This window comes from Vulpes lagopus, chromosome 7, assembly GCF_018345385.1.
Source record: "Vulpes lagopus strain Blue_001 chromosome 7, ASM1834538v1, whole genome shotgun sequence".
NCBI classification, from domain to species: Eukaryota; Metazoa; Chordata; class Mammalia; order Carnivora; family Canidae; genus Vulpes; species Vulpes lagopus.
The window spans coordinates 104,917,032-104,932,143 of record NC_054830.1 but is presented as its reverse complement, the minus strand read 5'-3'; the positions used below and the strand labels follow the sequence as shown (position 1 = coordinate 104,932,143).

At 43.9% G+C, this 15,112-nt stretch overlaps 1 protein-coding gene across 1 annotated transcript in view; it reads right to left on the bottom strand.

The window, feature by feature from the left end:
- The window catches only part of GLDC (glycine decarboxylase), a 94,916-nt gene extending 80,466 nt beyond the window's left edge, over nt 1-14,450 (bottom strand). The window contains exons 1-2 of the mRNA XM_041762122.1: nt 13,988-14,450; nt 13,403-13,481 (exon numbers count right to left, since the gene is read on the bottom strand). Coding sequence (XP_041618056.1) covers nt 13,403-13,481; nt 13,988-14,248 — 340 coding nt within the window. The 5' untranslated portion in view covers nt 14,249-14,450. The remainder of the gene's footprint in view (nt 1-13,402; nt 13,482-13,987) is intronic.
- Nucleotides 14,451-15,112: the final 662 nt, after the last annotated feature.

Here is a 15,112-nt window from a genome sequence, read left to right as displayed (position 1 = left end):
TTTTCTACACATCTTCAACACCTTTTTTTTTATTTTAGCCATTCTGACAAGTGTAACATGATATCTCATTGTGGTTTTGATTTGCACTTCCCCTTTGATTAATGATGATGAACATCTTTTCAAATGTCTGTTGGCCATTTGCATATCTTCTTTGGAAAACTGTATATTCAGGTCATGTACCCATTTATTAATCAGATTTTCTAGTGTTGAGTTGTAGAAGTTCTTTATATATTTTGGATATATTATACTAAGTGAAAGTCAGACTGAGAAAGACAAATACCCTATGATTCCATTCATAAAGTGGAATCTAAAAAACAAAACAAAAAATAGAATCAGAGCTATAAATACAGAGAATTTGATTGATGGTTGCCAGACAGTAGGGAGGGTGGGGAAATGGGCAAAATGGGTAAGGGGAGTGGGAGATAGGCTTCCAGTTACAGAATAAGCCACAAGAATAAAAGGCACAACATAGTAACAGCATTGTATGGTGACAGATGGTAGTTACATTTGTGGTGAGCATAGCTGAATGTATCAACTTGTACACCTGAAGCTAATATAACATTGTATGCCAACTTAACTCAAATTAAAAACATTTTTAAGTGAAAGTTAATTCCTCTTCCTTTGAATTCAGGCCAGACTTTAATGACTCTCTAATCAATAGAAAGTGGTGTTACATGATGCTAGAGAAATTCCAAGGGTAGGTCATAAAAAGGATAGCTTCTGCCTTAAATCACTTGAATCAAGCTTCTCTTGAATCACTGACTCGGGGAATCCAGCTGCCACGTGGGGATAAGTAAGTGGCTCGTGGAGAGGCCCATGTGAGGAGCTACTAAGCCCTCCCACTAACAGCCAGCACCAAACTGTCAGCTGAACTGCGAGAACCACCGGAGACATGGCCCCTCCAGCCCCAGATGAACATCCTCCAGTGTGAACACATATTATGAAAAATGCTGAGCCAGAACCATCCAGCTGGACTGCTCCTGGATTCCTGACCCACAGGAACCATGAGGATTAACAAATGTTCTTGGTTGTTTTAAGCCATGGGGTTTTGCAGTTAATTTCTTATGCAGCAAGAGTTAATGGATATAATAGCTTCCCTGAGGCCCCCCAAAAAGTCAGTTTTTAAAATAATATTCAAGAACTTCATATATATAAAATATATTTGATGATACTGGATGAATTCCATGATCCATTAGCAAGACAAAGAGGAAAAAAGTTGTTTTTACATTTTATGTTCTTTGTCCCAGTCACGGGACCTATTTTATTAGGCCTTTCATCACCGTAAGCTTACATGTTTGTATCCTCTATGTCAGAAAATAAGGAAGTCCAAAACATATTGTTTTACTCTTAAAAGATTTATTTGAGAGAGAGCAGGAGGAGAGGGAGAGAGAGAATCACAAGCAGACTCCACACTGAGCAGAGCCTAGTATGGGGCTCAGTCTTACAACCCTGAGATCATGATTTGAGCCAAAATCAAGAGCTGGACAGTTAACCGACTGAGCCACCCAGGTGCCCGCAAAACATTTTAATACTAAAAATAAAAACTTACGAAGACTGAGATTTCAGTTTGTATTCTAATTTTAAAATGGGAAAAAATTGATAATTTACTTTAGGATGTACCTCTTTTAAAATTAATGTTAGGGTGAATTACTCCACTTCTATCAGGATATACCTCCAACATTTAACTGAAATATCCCTGTGGCATAATAAAAAAAATATACATGGTCTGTCTTTGGAATTTCTTGAGTAACAGGATTCTTTTGTTATTCCTAAGAAGCCCTTTTGAGGGGCGCCTGGGTCGCTTAGTTGGTGAAGCGTCTGCCTTAGGCTGAGGTCACAGATACAGGGGTCCTAGAATCTTGTTGTTCCAGGTTGGGCTCCCTGATCAGTGAGGAGTCTGCTTCTTCCTCTCCCTCTGCCCCTCCCTCCCCCTTAGGCTCTCTTGCAAATAAATACATAATCTTTTAAAGAACCCTTTTGAACACACTATAAAAGTGATTTAGGGTGGTATCCTTATATAGCCTCAGGATGGGGCTGGCTAGAAAGACCAAGAAAAGCCAATATGAGGGTTGGAACTTTCTTGGCCTCACCCACAGATTTCTGGGAAGGAGAGGGTTAGGGGTGGGAGGCTACATATTAAACTCTATTATAAAAACTCTTAAACAACAAGATTTCATGGGCTTCTGGAACAACTAATGCATCCACATGCCGGAAGGCTGATGAGCCCCAAGTTCCACAGGGAAAGAAGTTCCTGTGTTCAAAACCCTTACGGACCTTGCCCTATGTACTTCTTCATCTGGAGGTTCATCTGTATCTTTTATAATATGCTTTAAAACAAACTGATAGGGCAGCCCCAGTGGCTGCAGTGGTTTGGCGCCTGCCTTCAGCCCCGGGGTGTGATACTGGAGACCCGGGGTCCGAGTCCCACGTCAGGCTCCCTGCATGGAGCCCACTTCTCCCTCTGCCTGAGTCTCTGCTTCTCTCTCTGTGTGTCTCTCATGAATAAATAAAATCTTTAAAAAACAAAACTGATAAATATATGGATCAAATATATTGATCTGAGTTCTGTGAGCTCCTCTAGCAAAATAATCAAACTCAAGGAGGGGGTTGTGGTAACGTCCAAAATATAGCTTATTGGTCAGAAGCACAGGTAGACTTGGGATTGGCATCTAAAGGAAGAACAATTTCCTGGAACCAAGCCCTTAACCTAAAGGATCTGATGCTATCTCCAGGTAGATAGTGTCAGATTGCATTAAATTTGTAGAACACCCAGTTGAAGAATTACTTAGTGGTGTTGGAACTGGAACATACATACGTATTCTGATAACATTCCATTAATGAGACTGCAATGATATTAATATACTTCCCTGATTGTGCTTGCCATGTTGCATTTGCCTTTGTTCTCAGTGAAGATATTGCCTTTATTTCTTTGCATTTTCCTTATATAACACATATATACACCAAAAACAGTCTGGAAAGATATTGCATTTTGCTCTTCAAGTTGTTTCAGAAATGCTATTTCTCTATCAAACTTCACATTTCTGAGCACTCACAGTATTTTATTAATAGTTCTTCTCATGGCACCTGGGACTTTTTTAACTTTCTAGCATAATTTATATTAAGGTAAGATGTAAGCTTCTTGAAGATACTAACAATGTATTCACGTTTTTGTCACGTTTGCTTTGCACATACTAGGATGACCAATGAACATTTAGCAATTTAGGCAATAGACCAATTGTCCAAAGTATCACTCAGATCAGCAGCTGTCTGCCTAACAATAATTAATGTCAAAAATTTAAGGACCAGACAGATTCTATTGAGACTGAATGTACAGACAATGGATAGACCATATATCACCACATAACTTTTACCCACAACCTGCAGCAACCTACTCCAAAAACCAACACCTTTTCTGAAACAAACACCACCAGAAGCCAGCTTACTATACATTAGACCTGCAGAAAGCCAAATTGCTATCTTTGGTGACAACCCAGCAAACTGCACATTAACGTATGTAATAATTGGCCCAAAACTATTGGCTAGGACTTGATTAATAACTGACAGCTTCCTGAAATTTAGTCTTGGCTTCCAATGTAGAACCAACCATACAAAGCCAAATATGCATCCTTAACCAAACCACACAGGTTCCCCTGTTTCTACTTGCTCCCTTACATCTTCTACATGCCAATAGCCCCTAACATGGACATACCTGAAGCCTTTCCTTTATTTCACTATAAGCCTTTCCCATTCCTCTGCCAAAACAAAAGTTTGACTCCCTTGATATAACAAGTTCAGAATAAATAGCCTTTGCTTTTTTCATTTGGTTAGCCTGTATTTATTTCCACCAGAAATATAAGGAAAATCCATTGGTATTATCCTAAAGATGAAAGAATTCACATAAGCTGGGAATTTGATCAGGAATAGGCCAAGGGAGAGCCTTGTCACAAACTCAGGATTCTACAGGCAAAACCTGATGATTGGTATCATCCCTCTGAAAGACACCTAACATTCACTGCCTGGTAAACAGCTGTTCTGTTTAGGTGTCCTGGAGGTCAGTGCCCAATCACACTTACGTGACAGTCACCACCTGCATTATACAACACCCCTCCATTAACATTTATTAAATACCACTCTTAACGATGTGGCTTAGAACATTAACTTCCCACAAGTCTATCAAAATCTCATTGCGACGACAGTTCAGCTGCTTGGTTCTGGTTGAATAATGTGAACATTAGAGGGGTTAGGTTCTCCTTTCTCTTCCTAAGCATTCTCACAAGCAAGTGCAATTTTTAGTAAACGTTAAATCCTGCAGCTTCTGTGAAGTTATGAGCTAATACAGTCTGGTTACCTTGAGATGACTTCACTTGAAAAGCATATACCATAGCTAAAAGTGATTGGCTTGGTTCATTAAGTACTTTTAAGTTTGATAGTAATTACAAAATATATAGTTATAGTTATATTGTAGAAAATCTAGAAAAAGCAATGTAATAAAAAGAAGGCTAAAATCAACCATCATGGCCCACCCAGGAAAATGAATCCTCCCATTGACATATATCCTTTCCATTCTTTTTCTCTTTATGTGTGAATGTGGGTGAGGGATGGTGGACTCACTTGAACAGGTTTGAATTGAGTAGCTTTCCTTGTTTCTTTGAAGCACGATTTACTGAGAACAACTGATAATCAAGATATTCTTTCAAGGCACTTAAATGTCTAAGGCAAGGGGAGCATCCTCAGGACAGATGAATCAACTGTACTTCCTTGATTCTCTCAAGCCACTGTTGCCCTGTACATGATGGTCCCTCTGCCTGCAGCAGCCTCCCCCCGCCCCAGCCTTGTTCAGCAGAGCATCACTATTCATCCTTCAATACCCACCCCGAGTCCTGCACCTGTCACCCCTTGCCTCTCCTTGGTAGTGCCCTGAGTGTTCCCACAATTGCGCTCTCAATATGCCACCACATTTGCCAACAGAGCAGTTGGCAAATGGCAGGGGGGAGCCTTGTATGATTAGATTTGTGCATATCTGTAAACAATGAAGACTGTGGCTTAGGCTAGTAGTTGGGAGGGTGGACCGGAACTGGGAGAATTGTCTCCACTACCAGTTATGACATATCCTCCATATGCCATGGTATCCTTAGCTTTAAAACAGATAATGGTACTTATCTCCTAGGGTTGTACTAAGGACAAAATTAACCCATGAAAAGCACTTTTTAAAGTGCCCAGTACATGGTAAGCACTTCATAAATGTTTGACATTAGTATGTTTAAGAACAACCCAAGTATCTCCATGGTGCCTACAGCTCTGTCTTCTTTTTATTCAGCAATGAGGGCATTTAAGACTCATAACTAGCTCTTCCTAGTTTCCTGTATATACAGTGAACACATATTGGGTCAAGAATACCTCTCCGACTACAATAGAACACAGGCATTCAACATTAAACCATTTGGATAATACTGCTCCACTATTTTTTTTTTTAAATTTTTTTATTTATGATAGACACAGATTGAGAGAGAGAGGGAGGCAGAGACACAGGAGGAGGGAGAAGCAGGCTCCATGCCGGGAGCCTGACCTGAGACTAGTCTCAGGACTCCAGGATCATGCCCTGGGCCAAAGGCAGGCGCTAAACCGCTGAGCCACCCAGGGATCCCCCCCTGCTGCTCCACTATTAAAAGGAATTGCTACTTCTGGAAATTCCATGGACCAATTTGCTCTCCCCATGTGGAACATTCATTAGCTACGACATACGCACACATCAGAATAAAACTTTGATGCCTTTCTGATGCAGTCTGTGTCGGCCTCCAACCAGAGCTCACTCTTCTAAGAAGCCAGCTTTGTGTTCCTTCCAGGCAAGGAAGTAGCAGGGCTGGGGGTGGGGGAGCCTCCTGACTACAATACAATATTTCTTTGAGTCACCTCAGAATAACCAGATGGAACCAGCCCCAAATCTCACAGAAGCCATTGGGTTAAGGTTTACAGGTAAGTTACAAATTTCTTATCAGGAGCCTGCTTCCACCGAGAAAAGGGAGGAGAAATGGAATCCCCAGATGTTCACATTATTCAGCTGGAAATTACTAGCTGAACTTTCTTTTAGATAGACAACTTTGACAGGATTCCTAGGCTCTAATGCTCTTAAAGAACATCTTAGAGTTTACTGTAAAAAAGGGGCTGACCTAAATATTTTCTGACTTTGAAAATCTCAGAAAGGCATTACCTAAGACTTGCTTTAAAAATATACAATTCATGGGGTCTCTAGGTAGCACTGTCGTTTTAAGTGACCAACTCTTGATTTCCACTCAGGTTGTGGTCCCAGGGTTGTGAGATCAAGCCCTGTGATGGGGAATCTGCTTGAGTTTCTCCCTCCCTCTCCATCTGCCCTTCCCCTTTAGAAATACATAAATAAATATATATATTTTTTAATGTATATATGCACATATACAACTCTTTACTTTTTAAACATCCAGCAAAATCAGGAATATGATTTCCTGAAATTTGAAATAGGTAAGGCTTCCAGCTATCCCTAGGTCTCAATCAGTTCAAATGAACAAAATGTGCAGCTTTTCTTCTAAAGGCAAGGTCCCTGCCATCAGGAAAAATAGTTCAGATTTGAAACCAACCAGGCATACAGTCCTCATCATAGCTTGAGTTGCACTAGCCAGCTGGAGCTAGACTGGCTTCATACCTCAAGTTGTCTACTTTATTATTTGGGGGAAGGAGGTGGGGCAGAAGGAGCAGGAAAATCTTAAACACGCTCCATACTCAGCATGGGAGCCTGACATGGGGTCAATCTCATTAGCTCCATCTCACCACCCTGAGATCATATACTGAGCAGAAATCAAGAGTCCAACGCTTAACCCACTGAGCCACTCAAGTGCCGCAAACGTTATTTTGTTTTAAAGTAAACAAGTTGAGGGGCAGGTCGGTGGCTCAGTGGGTTAAGCGTCGGAACTCTGCTCAGATCTTGATCTCAGGTTCGTGGGATCAAACCCCTAGTCTGTACTCAGAGAAGAGTCTGCTGCTCTCTCACCTCCCTCTCATGCATGTGCACTCACTCTCCTGCTCTCTCAAGTAAATAAAATCTTTAAAAAAAAATTAAAGTTTGCCATCTATCTATTCTTTTTTTCCTAAAACCTAAAACAAAGTCCCTTCTCTTCACCTGACTCCAAAAAGAAAAGACAGTGCCTCTATGATTCAAAACCAGATAACCTCCCAAGAGAATTCTTTCCGGTTTAGAGACTGCTCTTCAGCTCTGCCTGACTGAGCCTTTGACATGTAGATTCTTGCCTAAGCCCCTGGAAGTCAAGTGCTCACATTAAAATAGCTCTGAAAGTCAGTCTTCAGACTATCAAAAATATTTAAATGTAAAACAAAATTCTAATTCTGTAAATAAGCTAAGCTTTTTTAACCAAGCACGGATCTTATTTGCACGTTTCTTTATAAAAATCACTTGAACTTCAAGAGTACTGCTGCCTTACACTAGATATAAATAATGAAAAAATTGCATGTGAGATAAAAAAAACGATTTGAAGGGGTGCCTGGGTGGCTCAGGTTAAGTGTCTGCCTTGGGCTCGGGTAATGAATACAGAGTCCCGGGATGGAGCCTCGCATGGAGCTTCTTGCTGAGCAAGGAGCCTGCATGACCCTCTCCCTCTGCCTGAGTCTCTGCTTCTCTCTCTGTGTGTCTCTCATGAATAAATAAAATCTTTAAAAAACAAAACTGATAAATATATGGATCAAATATATTGATCTGAGTTCTGTGAGCTCCTCTAGCAAAATAATCAAACTCAAGGAGGGGGTTGTGGTAACGTCCAAAATATAGCTTATTGGTCAGAAGCACAGGTAGACTTGGGATTGGCATCTAAAGGAAGAACAATTTCCTGGAACCAAGCCCTTAACCTAAAGGATCTGATGCTATCTCCAGGTAGATAGTGTCAGATTGCATTAAATTTGTAGAACACCCAGTTGAAGAATTACTTAGTGGTGTTGGAACTGGAACATACATACGTATTCTGATAACATTCCATTAATGAGACTGCAATGATATTAATATACTTCCCTGATTGTGCTTGCCATGTTGCATTTGCCTTTGTTCTCAGTGAAGATATTGCCTTTATTTCTTTGCATTTTCCTTATATAACACATATATACACCAAAAACAGTCTGGAAAGATATTGCATTTTGCTCTTCAAGTTGTTTCAGAAATGCTATTTCTCTATCAAACTTCACATTTCTGAGCACTCACAGTATTTTATTAATAGTTCTTCTCATGGCACCTGGGACTTTTTTAACTTTCTAGCATAATTTATATTAAGGTAAGATGTAAGCTTCTTGAAGATACTAACAATGTATTCACGTTTTTGTCACGTTTGCTTTGCACATACTAGGATGACCAATGAACATTTAGCAATTTAGGCAATAGACCAATTGTCCAAAGTATCACTCAGATCAGCAGCTGTCTGCCTAACAATAATTAATGTCAAAAATTTAAGGACCAGACAGATTCTATTGAGACTGAATGTACAGACAATGGATAGACCATATATCACCACATAACTTTTACCCACAACCTGCAGCAACCTACTCCAAAAACCAACACCTTTTCTGAAACAAACACCACCAGAAGCCAGCTTACTATACATTAGACCTGCAGAAAGCCAAATTGCTATCTTTGGTGACAACCCAGCAAACTGCACATTAACGTATGTAATAATTGGCCCAAAACTATTGGCTAGGACTTGATTAATAACTGACAGCTTCCTGAAATTTAGTCTTGGCTTCCAATGTAGAACCAACCATACAAAGCCAAATATGCATCCTTAACCAAACCACACAGGTTCCCCTGTTTCTACTTGCTCCCTTACATCTTCTACATGCCAATAGCCCCTAACATGGACATACCTGAAGCCTTTCCTTTATTTCACTATAAGCCTTTCCCATTCCTCTGCCAAAACAAAAGTTTGACTCCCTTGATATAACAAGTTCAGAATAAATAGCCTTTGCTTTTTTCATTTGGTTAGCCTGTATTTATTTCCACCAGAAATATAAGGAAAATCCATTGGTATTATCCTAAAGATGAAAGAATTCACATAAGCTGGGAATTTGATCAGGAATAGGCCAAGGGAGAGCCTTGTCACAAACTCAGGATTCTACAGGCAAAACCTGATGATTGGTATCATCCCTCTGAAAGACACCTAACATTCACTGCCTGGTAAACAGCTGTTCTGTTTAGGTGTCCTGGAGGTCAGTGCCCAATCACACTTACGTGACAGTCACCACCTGCATTATACAACACCCCTCCATTAACATTTATTAAATACCACTCTTAACGATGTGGCTTAGAACATTAACTTCCCACAAGTCTATCAAAATCTCATTGCGACGACAGTTCAGCTGCTTGGTTCTGGTTGAATAATGTGAACATTAGAGGGGTTAGGTTCTCCTTTCTCTTCCTAAGCATTCTCACAAGCAAGTGCAATTTTTAGTAAACGTTAAATCCTGCAGCTTCTGTGAAGTTATGAGCTAATACAGTCTGGTTACCTTGAGATGACTTCACTTGAAAAGCATATACCATAGCTAAAAGTGATTGGCTTGGTTCATTAAGTACTTTTAAGTTTGATAGTAATTACAAAATATATAGTTATAGTTATATTGTAGAAAATCTAGAAAAAGCAATGTAATAAAAAGAAGGCTAAAATCAACCATCATGGCCCACCCAGGAAAATGAATCCTCCCATTGACATATATCCTTTCCATTCTTTTTCTCTTTATGTGTGAATGTGGGTGAGGGATGGTGGACTCACTTGAACAGGTTTGAATTGAGTAGCTTTCCTTGTTTCTTTGAAGCACGATTTACTGAGAACAACTGATAATCAAGATATTCTTTCAAGGCACTTAAATGTCTAAGGCAAGGGGAGCATCCTCAGGACAGATGAATCAACTGTACTTCCTTGATTCTCTCAAGCCACTGTTGCCCTGTACATGATGGTCCCTCTGCCTGCAGCAGCCTCCCCCCGCCCCAGCCTTGTTCAGCAGAGCATCACTATTCATCCTTCAATACCCACCCCGAGTCCTGCACCTGTCACCCCTTGCCTCTCCTTGGTAGTGCCCTGAGTGTTCCCACAATTGCGCTCTCAATATGCCACCACATTTGCCAACAGAGCAGTTGGCAAATGGCAGGGGGGAGCCTTGTATGATTAGATTTGTGCATATCTGTAAACAATGAAGACTGTGGCTTAGGCTAGTAGTTGGGAGGGTGGACCGGAACTGGGAGAATTGTCTCCACTACCAGTTATGACATATCCTCCATATGCCATGGTATCCTTAGCTTTAAAACAGATAATGGTACTTATCTCCTAGGGTTGTACTAAGGACAAAATTAACCCATGAAAAGCACTTTTTAAAGTGCCCAGTACATGGTAAGCACTTCATAAATGTTTGACATTAGTATGTTTAAGAACAACCCAAGTATCTCCATGGTGCCTACAGCTCTGTCTTCTTTTTATTCAGCAATGAGGGCATTTAAGACTCATAACTAGCTCTTCCTAGTTTCCTGTATATACAGTGAACACATATTGGGTCAAGAATACCTCTCCGACTACAATAGAACACAGGCATTCAACATTAAACCATTTGGATAATACTGCTCCACTATTTTTTTTTTTAAATTTTTTTATTTATGATAGACACAGATTGAGAGAGAGAGGGAGGCAGAGACACAGGAGGAGGGAGAAGCAGGCTCCATGCCGGGAGCCTGACCTGAGACTAGTCTCAGGACTCCAGGATCATGCCCTGGGCCAAAGGCAGGCGCTAAACCGCTGAGCCACCCAGGGATCCCCCCCTGCTGCTCCACTATTAAAAGGAATTGCTACTTCTGGAAATTCCATGGACCAATTTGCTCTCCCCATGTGGAACATTCATTAGCTACGACATACGCACACATCAGAATAAAACTTTGATGCCTTTCTGATGCAGTCTGTGTCGGCCTCCAACCAGAGCTCACTCTTCTAAGAAGCCAGCTTTGTGTTCCTTCCAGGCAAGGAAGTAGCAGGGCTGGGGGTGGGGGAGCCTCCTGACTACAATACAATATTTCTTTGAGTCACCTCAGAATAACCAGATGGAACCAGCCCCAAATCTCACAGAAGCCATTGGGTTAAGGTTTACAGGTAAGTTACAAATTTCTTATCAGGAGCCTGCTTCCACCGAGAAAAGGGAGGAGAAATGGAATCCCCAGATGTTCACATTATTCAGCTGGAAATTACTAGCTGAACTTTCTTTTAGATAGACAACTTTGACAGGATTCCTAGGCTCTAATGCTCTTAAAGAACATCTTAGAGTTTACTGTAAAAAAGGGGCTGACCTAAATATTTTCTGACTTTGAAAATCTCAGAAAGGCATTACCTAAGACTTGCTTTAAAAATATACAATTCATGGGGTCTCTAGGTAGCACTGTCGTTTTAAGTGACCAACTCTTGATTTCCACTCAGGTTGTGGTCCCAGGGTTGTGAGATCAAGCCCTGTGATGGGGAATCTGCTTGAGTTTCTCCCTCCCTCTCCATCTGCCCTTCCCCTTTAGAAATACATAAATAAATATATATATTTTTTAATGTATATATGCACATATACAACTCTTTACTTTTTAAACATCCAGCAAAATCAGGAATATGATTTCCTGAAATTTGAAATAGGTAAGGCTTCCAGCTATCCCTAGGTCTCAATCAGTTCAAATGAACAAAATGTGCAGCTTTTCTTCTAAAGGCAAGGTCCCTGCCATCAGGAAAAATAGTTCAGATTTGAAACCAACCAGGCATACAGTCCTCATCATAGCTTGAGTTGCACTAGCCAGCTGGAGCTAGACTGGCTTCATACCTCAAGTTGTCTACTTTATTATTTGGGGGAAGGAGGTGGGGCAGAAGGAGCAGGAAAATCTTAAACACGCTCCATACTCAGCATGGGAGCCTGACATGGGGTCAATCTCATTAGCTCCATCTCACCACCCTGAGATCATATACTGAGCAGAAATCAAGAGTCCAACGCTTAACCCACTGAGCCACTCAAGTGCCGCAAACGTTATTTTGTTTTAAAGTAAACAAGTTGAGGGGCAGGTCGGTGGCTCAGTGGGTTAAGCGTCGGAACTCTGCTCAGATCTTGATCTCAGGTTCGTGGGATCAAACCCCTAGTCTGTACTCAGAGAAGAGTCTGCTGCTCTCTCACCTCCCTCTCATGCATGTGCACTCACTCTCCTGCTCTCTCAAGTAAATAAAATCTTTAAAAAAAAATTAAAGTTTGCCATCTATCTATTCTTTTTTTCCTAAAACCTAAAACAAAGTCCCTTCTCTTCACCTGACTCCAAAAAGAAAAGACAGTGCCTCTATGATTCAAAACCAGATAACCTCCCAAGAGAATTCTTTCCGGTTTAGAGACTGCTCTTCAGCTCTGCCTGACTGAGCCTTTGACATGTAGATTCTTGCCTAAGCCCCTGGAAGTCAAGTGCTCACATTAAAATAGCTCTGAAAGTCAGTCTTCAGACTATCAAAAATATTTAAATGTAAAACAAAATTCTAATTCTGTAAATAAGCTAAGCTTTTTTAACCAAGCACGGATCTTATTTGCACGTTTCTTTATAAAAATCACTTGAACTTCAAGAGTACTGCTGCCTTACACTAGATATAAATAATGAAAAAATTGCATGTGAGATAAAAAAACGATTTGAAGGGGTGCCTGGGTGGCTCAGGTTAAGTGTCTGCCTTGGGCTCGGGTAATGAATACAGAGTCCCGGGATGGAGCCTCGCATGGAGCTTCTTGCTGAGCAAGGAGCCTGCATGACCCTCTCCCTCTGCCTGCAGCTGCCCTGTTTATTCTCTCTCTCTCTCTCTGTGTGTCAATTAAATAAATAAAACCTTTTTAAAAAGATAAAGAAATCTGAAGCTGTCGTCCTATAAAGAACCTTGGGCTGGGAGACCACACGTCTGCATCTCCTCCCATTTTTGTCATTTCCGCAGTTGTATAATCACAGGCAATTCCCTTTTCCCTTCAGGGTATCCTGACTTGAACAGAAGTGAGGACACCTCTCAACCCAAAGGATGTGAGACCCGTGGCCTGGGATGGGCGCCGGGGAAGCGGGGACTCCAGCACACACCTTTGCGCACCGCCTCTGCGGGGAAGTTTGCTGGCCCCTGGATAAGAACCTCCGAAGGTGAGGCTCGGACTCCACCGTGGGCTACAGACCTGCCTGCTCCACGAACTATGCATTCCATCCTCTCCCGCCCCTTGAGGTACACGCCGCTGTTTTATTTTAATAAACGTATTCCCAGTCCTGGGCAATCGTAACCCGGAGTTGGATTTTCAGAAACCACGTAAGACAAATAGGCCGGAGCAAGCGAATTCCAAGGGAACCCTCCCGGCAACTTACAAACGGGGTCTTCCATTTTTAAGGGTCTCTTCAGGCGGATGCTGGCCGGGACCGTCTTCTCAATCAATTCGTCGATGCTCTAAAATTAAACACAAACCCATGGACACTAACGCACGAGGAAAGTGCTTCTGAGTTAAAAGAGTCACTTCTGCGTTTTTGCACCGACTAAGGCTTGTGGGAACCTCATTTAAATCGCCTAATTAGGGTTTCCTTTAAAAAGAAAAGAAGTCTAAGCAAGCCAGAGATCACTTGGAGGAAAGCAAATGAGCTGGGTTAGTGATTCGACCACTCCAGGCTGGATTTCAGCAACCGGAGAGAATCGGCTACACCAGGAGGTCCTCCTTGTGCAAAGTGAGGGTCCATCAGGAGGGCGAGCCGGCTTGAAAAACAAGGTTCTGGGGCGCGAAGAGCGGACGGAGAAAGTAAACGGGTGAGAGCAGGCGGGGGCGCGGGCACCGAACTCGCGGGCTCGCGTCCACGCAGGGCCCCAGCCCCGAGCGCGGGCCCCACGCGCCGCGCCGCGCCCGCAGCTCCCGCCGGCCGGGAGGCCGCGCCCGCAGGAACCGGGCCGCGCGGGGTCCTTACCGCCAGCCCCAGGGCCTGTAGCATCTCCCTCTGGTCTTTGTCCCCAGGGCCGATGTGCCTCCGAGCGAAGTGGTCGTGTCGGGGCAGGAGGCGCTCGAGGAGACGCGAGTCCCCAGCCCCGCTGCTGCCCCCGCCGCGGCCGCTGCTGTCTCGGGCCCGCGGCCCCCAGCGCGGACCGGCCCCCGCAGCCAGGCGGCGGCCGCCCCCGCCCCGGACCCCGCAGCCCACGCGCAGCCCCCAGGCCCTGGCGCACGTCTGCATGGTCGCGGCCACCGGCCCCGGCCCCGGCCCCGGCCCCGGCCCCGGCCCGCGCGGGTCACCGCGCTCTCGGCCGCTGCGGGTCCGCGTCCTCGGGGGCGGCTGCCCTCGGCCTGGAGCCCCTTCGGGGCGGGCGACCAGCGGGACAGACGCGCGGGCAGCGCCCCGCCGGGACACGCGCGCAAAGTTCTGGCTGCTCGGGCGGCACCTGCTCCCACACTTTAAGCGCTGCCCTGCGGGCGGGCGGTGGGATGGGGCCAGGGAGGCGCGGCCAATGGAGGGGTCGGAGGGGCGGGGCGGGGCGGGGCGTGCCCTGCCCTGCCCCGCCCCCCTCAGGCCCGCGGCGGAGCCCGGCTCGCGGCCCAGCCCCGCGGCGCTCGGCGCCCCTCCCCGCTGGCTCCCGGGCGGGTGCGCAGACCCGGGCGATCCTGCCTGCGCTCGGCCCGAGGTCGGGGGCCGCGCAGCTGCGGGCGAGGGGCCGCGTCGCTCCACCGCGATGGGAGACGGTTTGATAGGGAAGCCGGGCTCGATAATTAGTCTCCATTCATTGACTTTAGGGTATCGTTCCCGGTCGTATTTCATGAAAGCCAATATGGGTAGGCGAGCTTTTTTATAGTTATGATTGTGGGCGGTTAGTCAACCCAAGCTTCGGTTTTCCCATCTCAGCTGGGATAAAGAAGTAATATGTTGAAAGAATTGGCCTAACAGTAGGTTCGAATCACTTCTCTTTCTTTCTCTCTCCCCATAGATATGTGGGGAGGGAGGAAACGCAAAAGATACTGAGGTATATATTTTGTACTATCATCCTAGTTGTAAAATGTTGTACAGCTAAGCTCTCCAACTATCTCTTGAGATTTTTATCAAGAA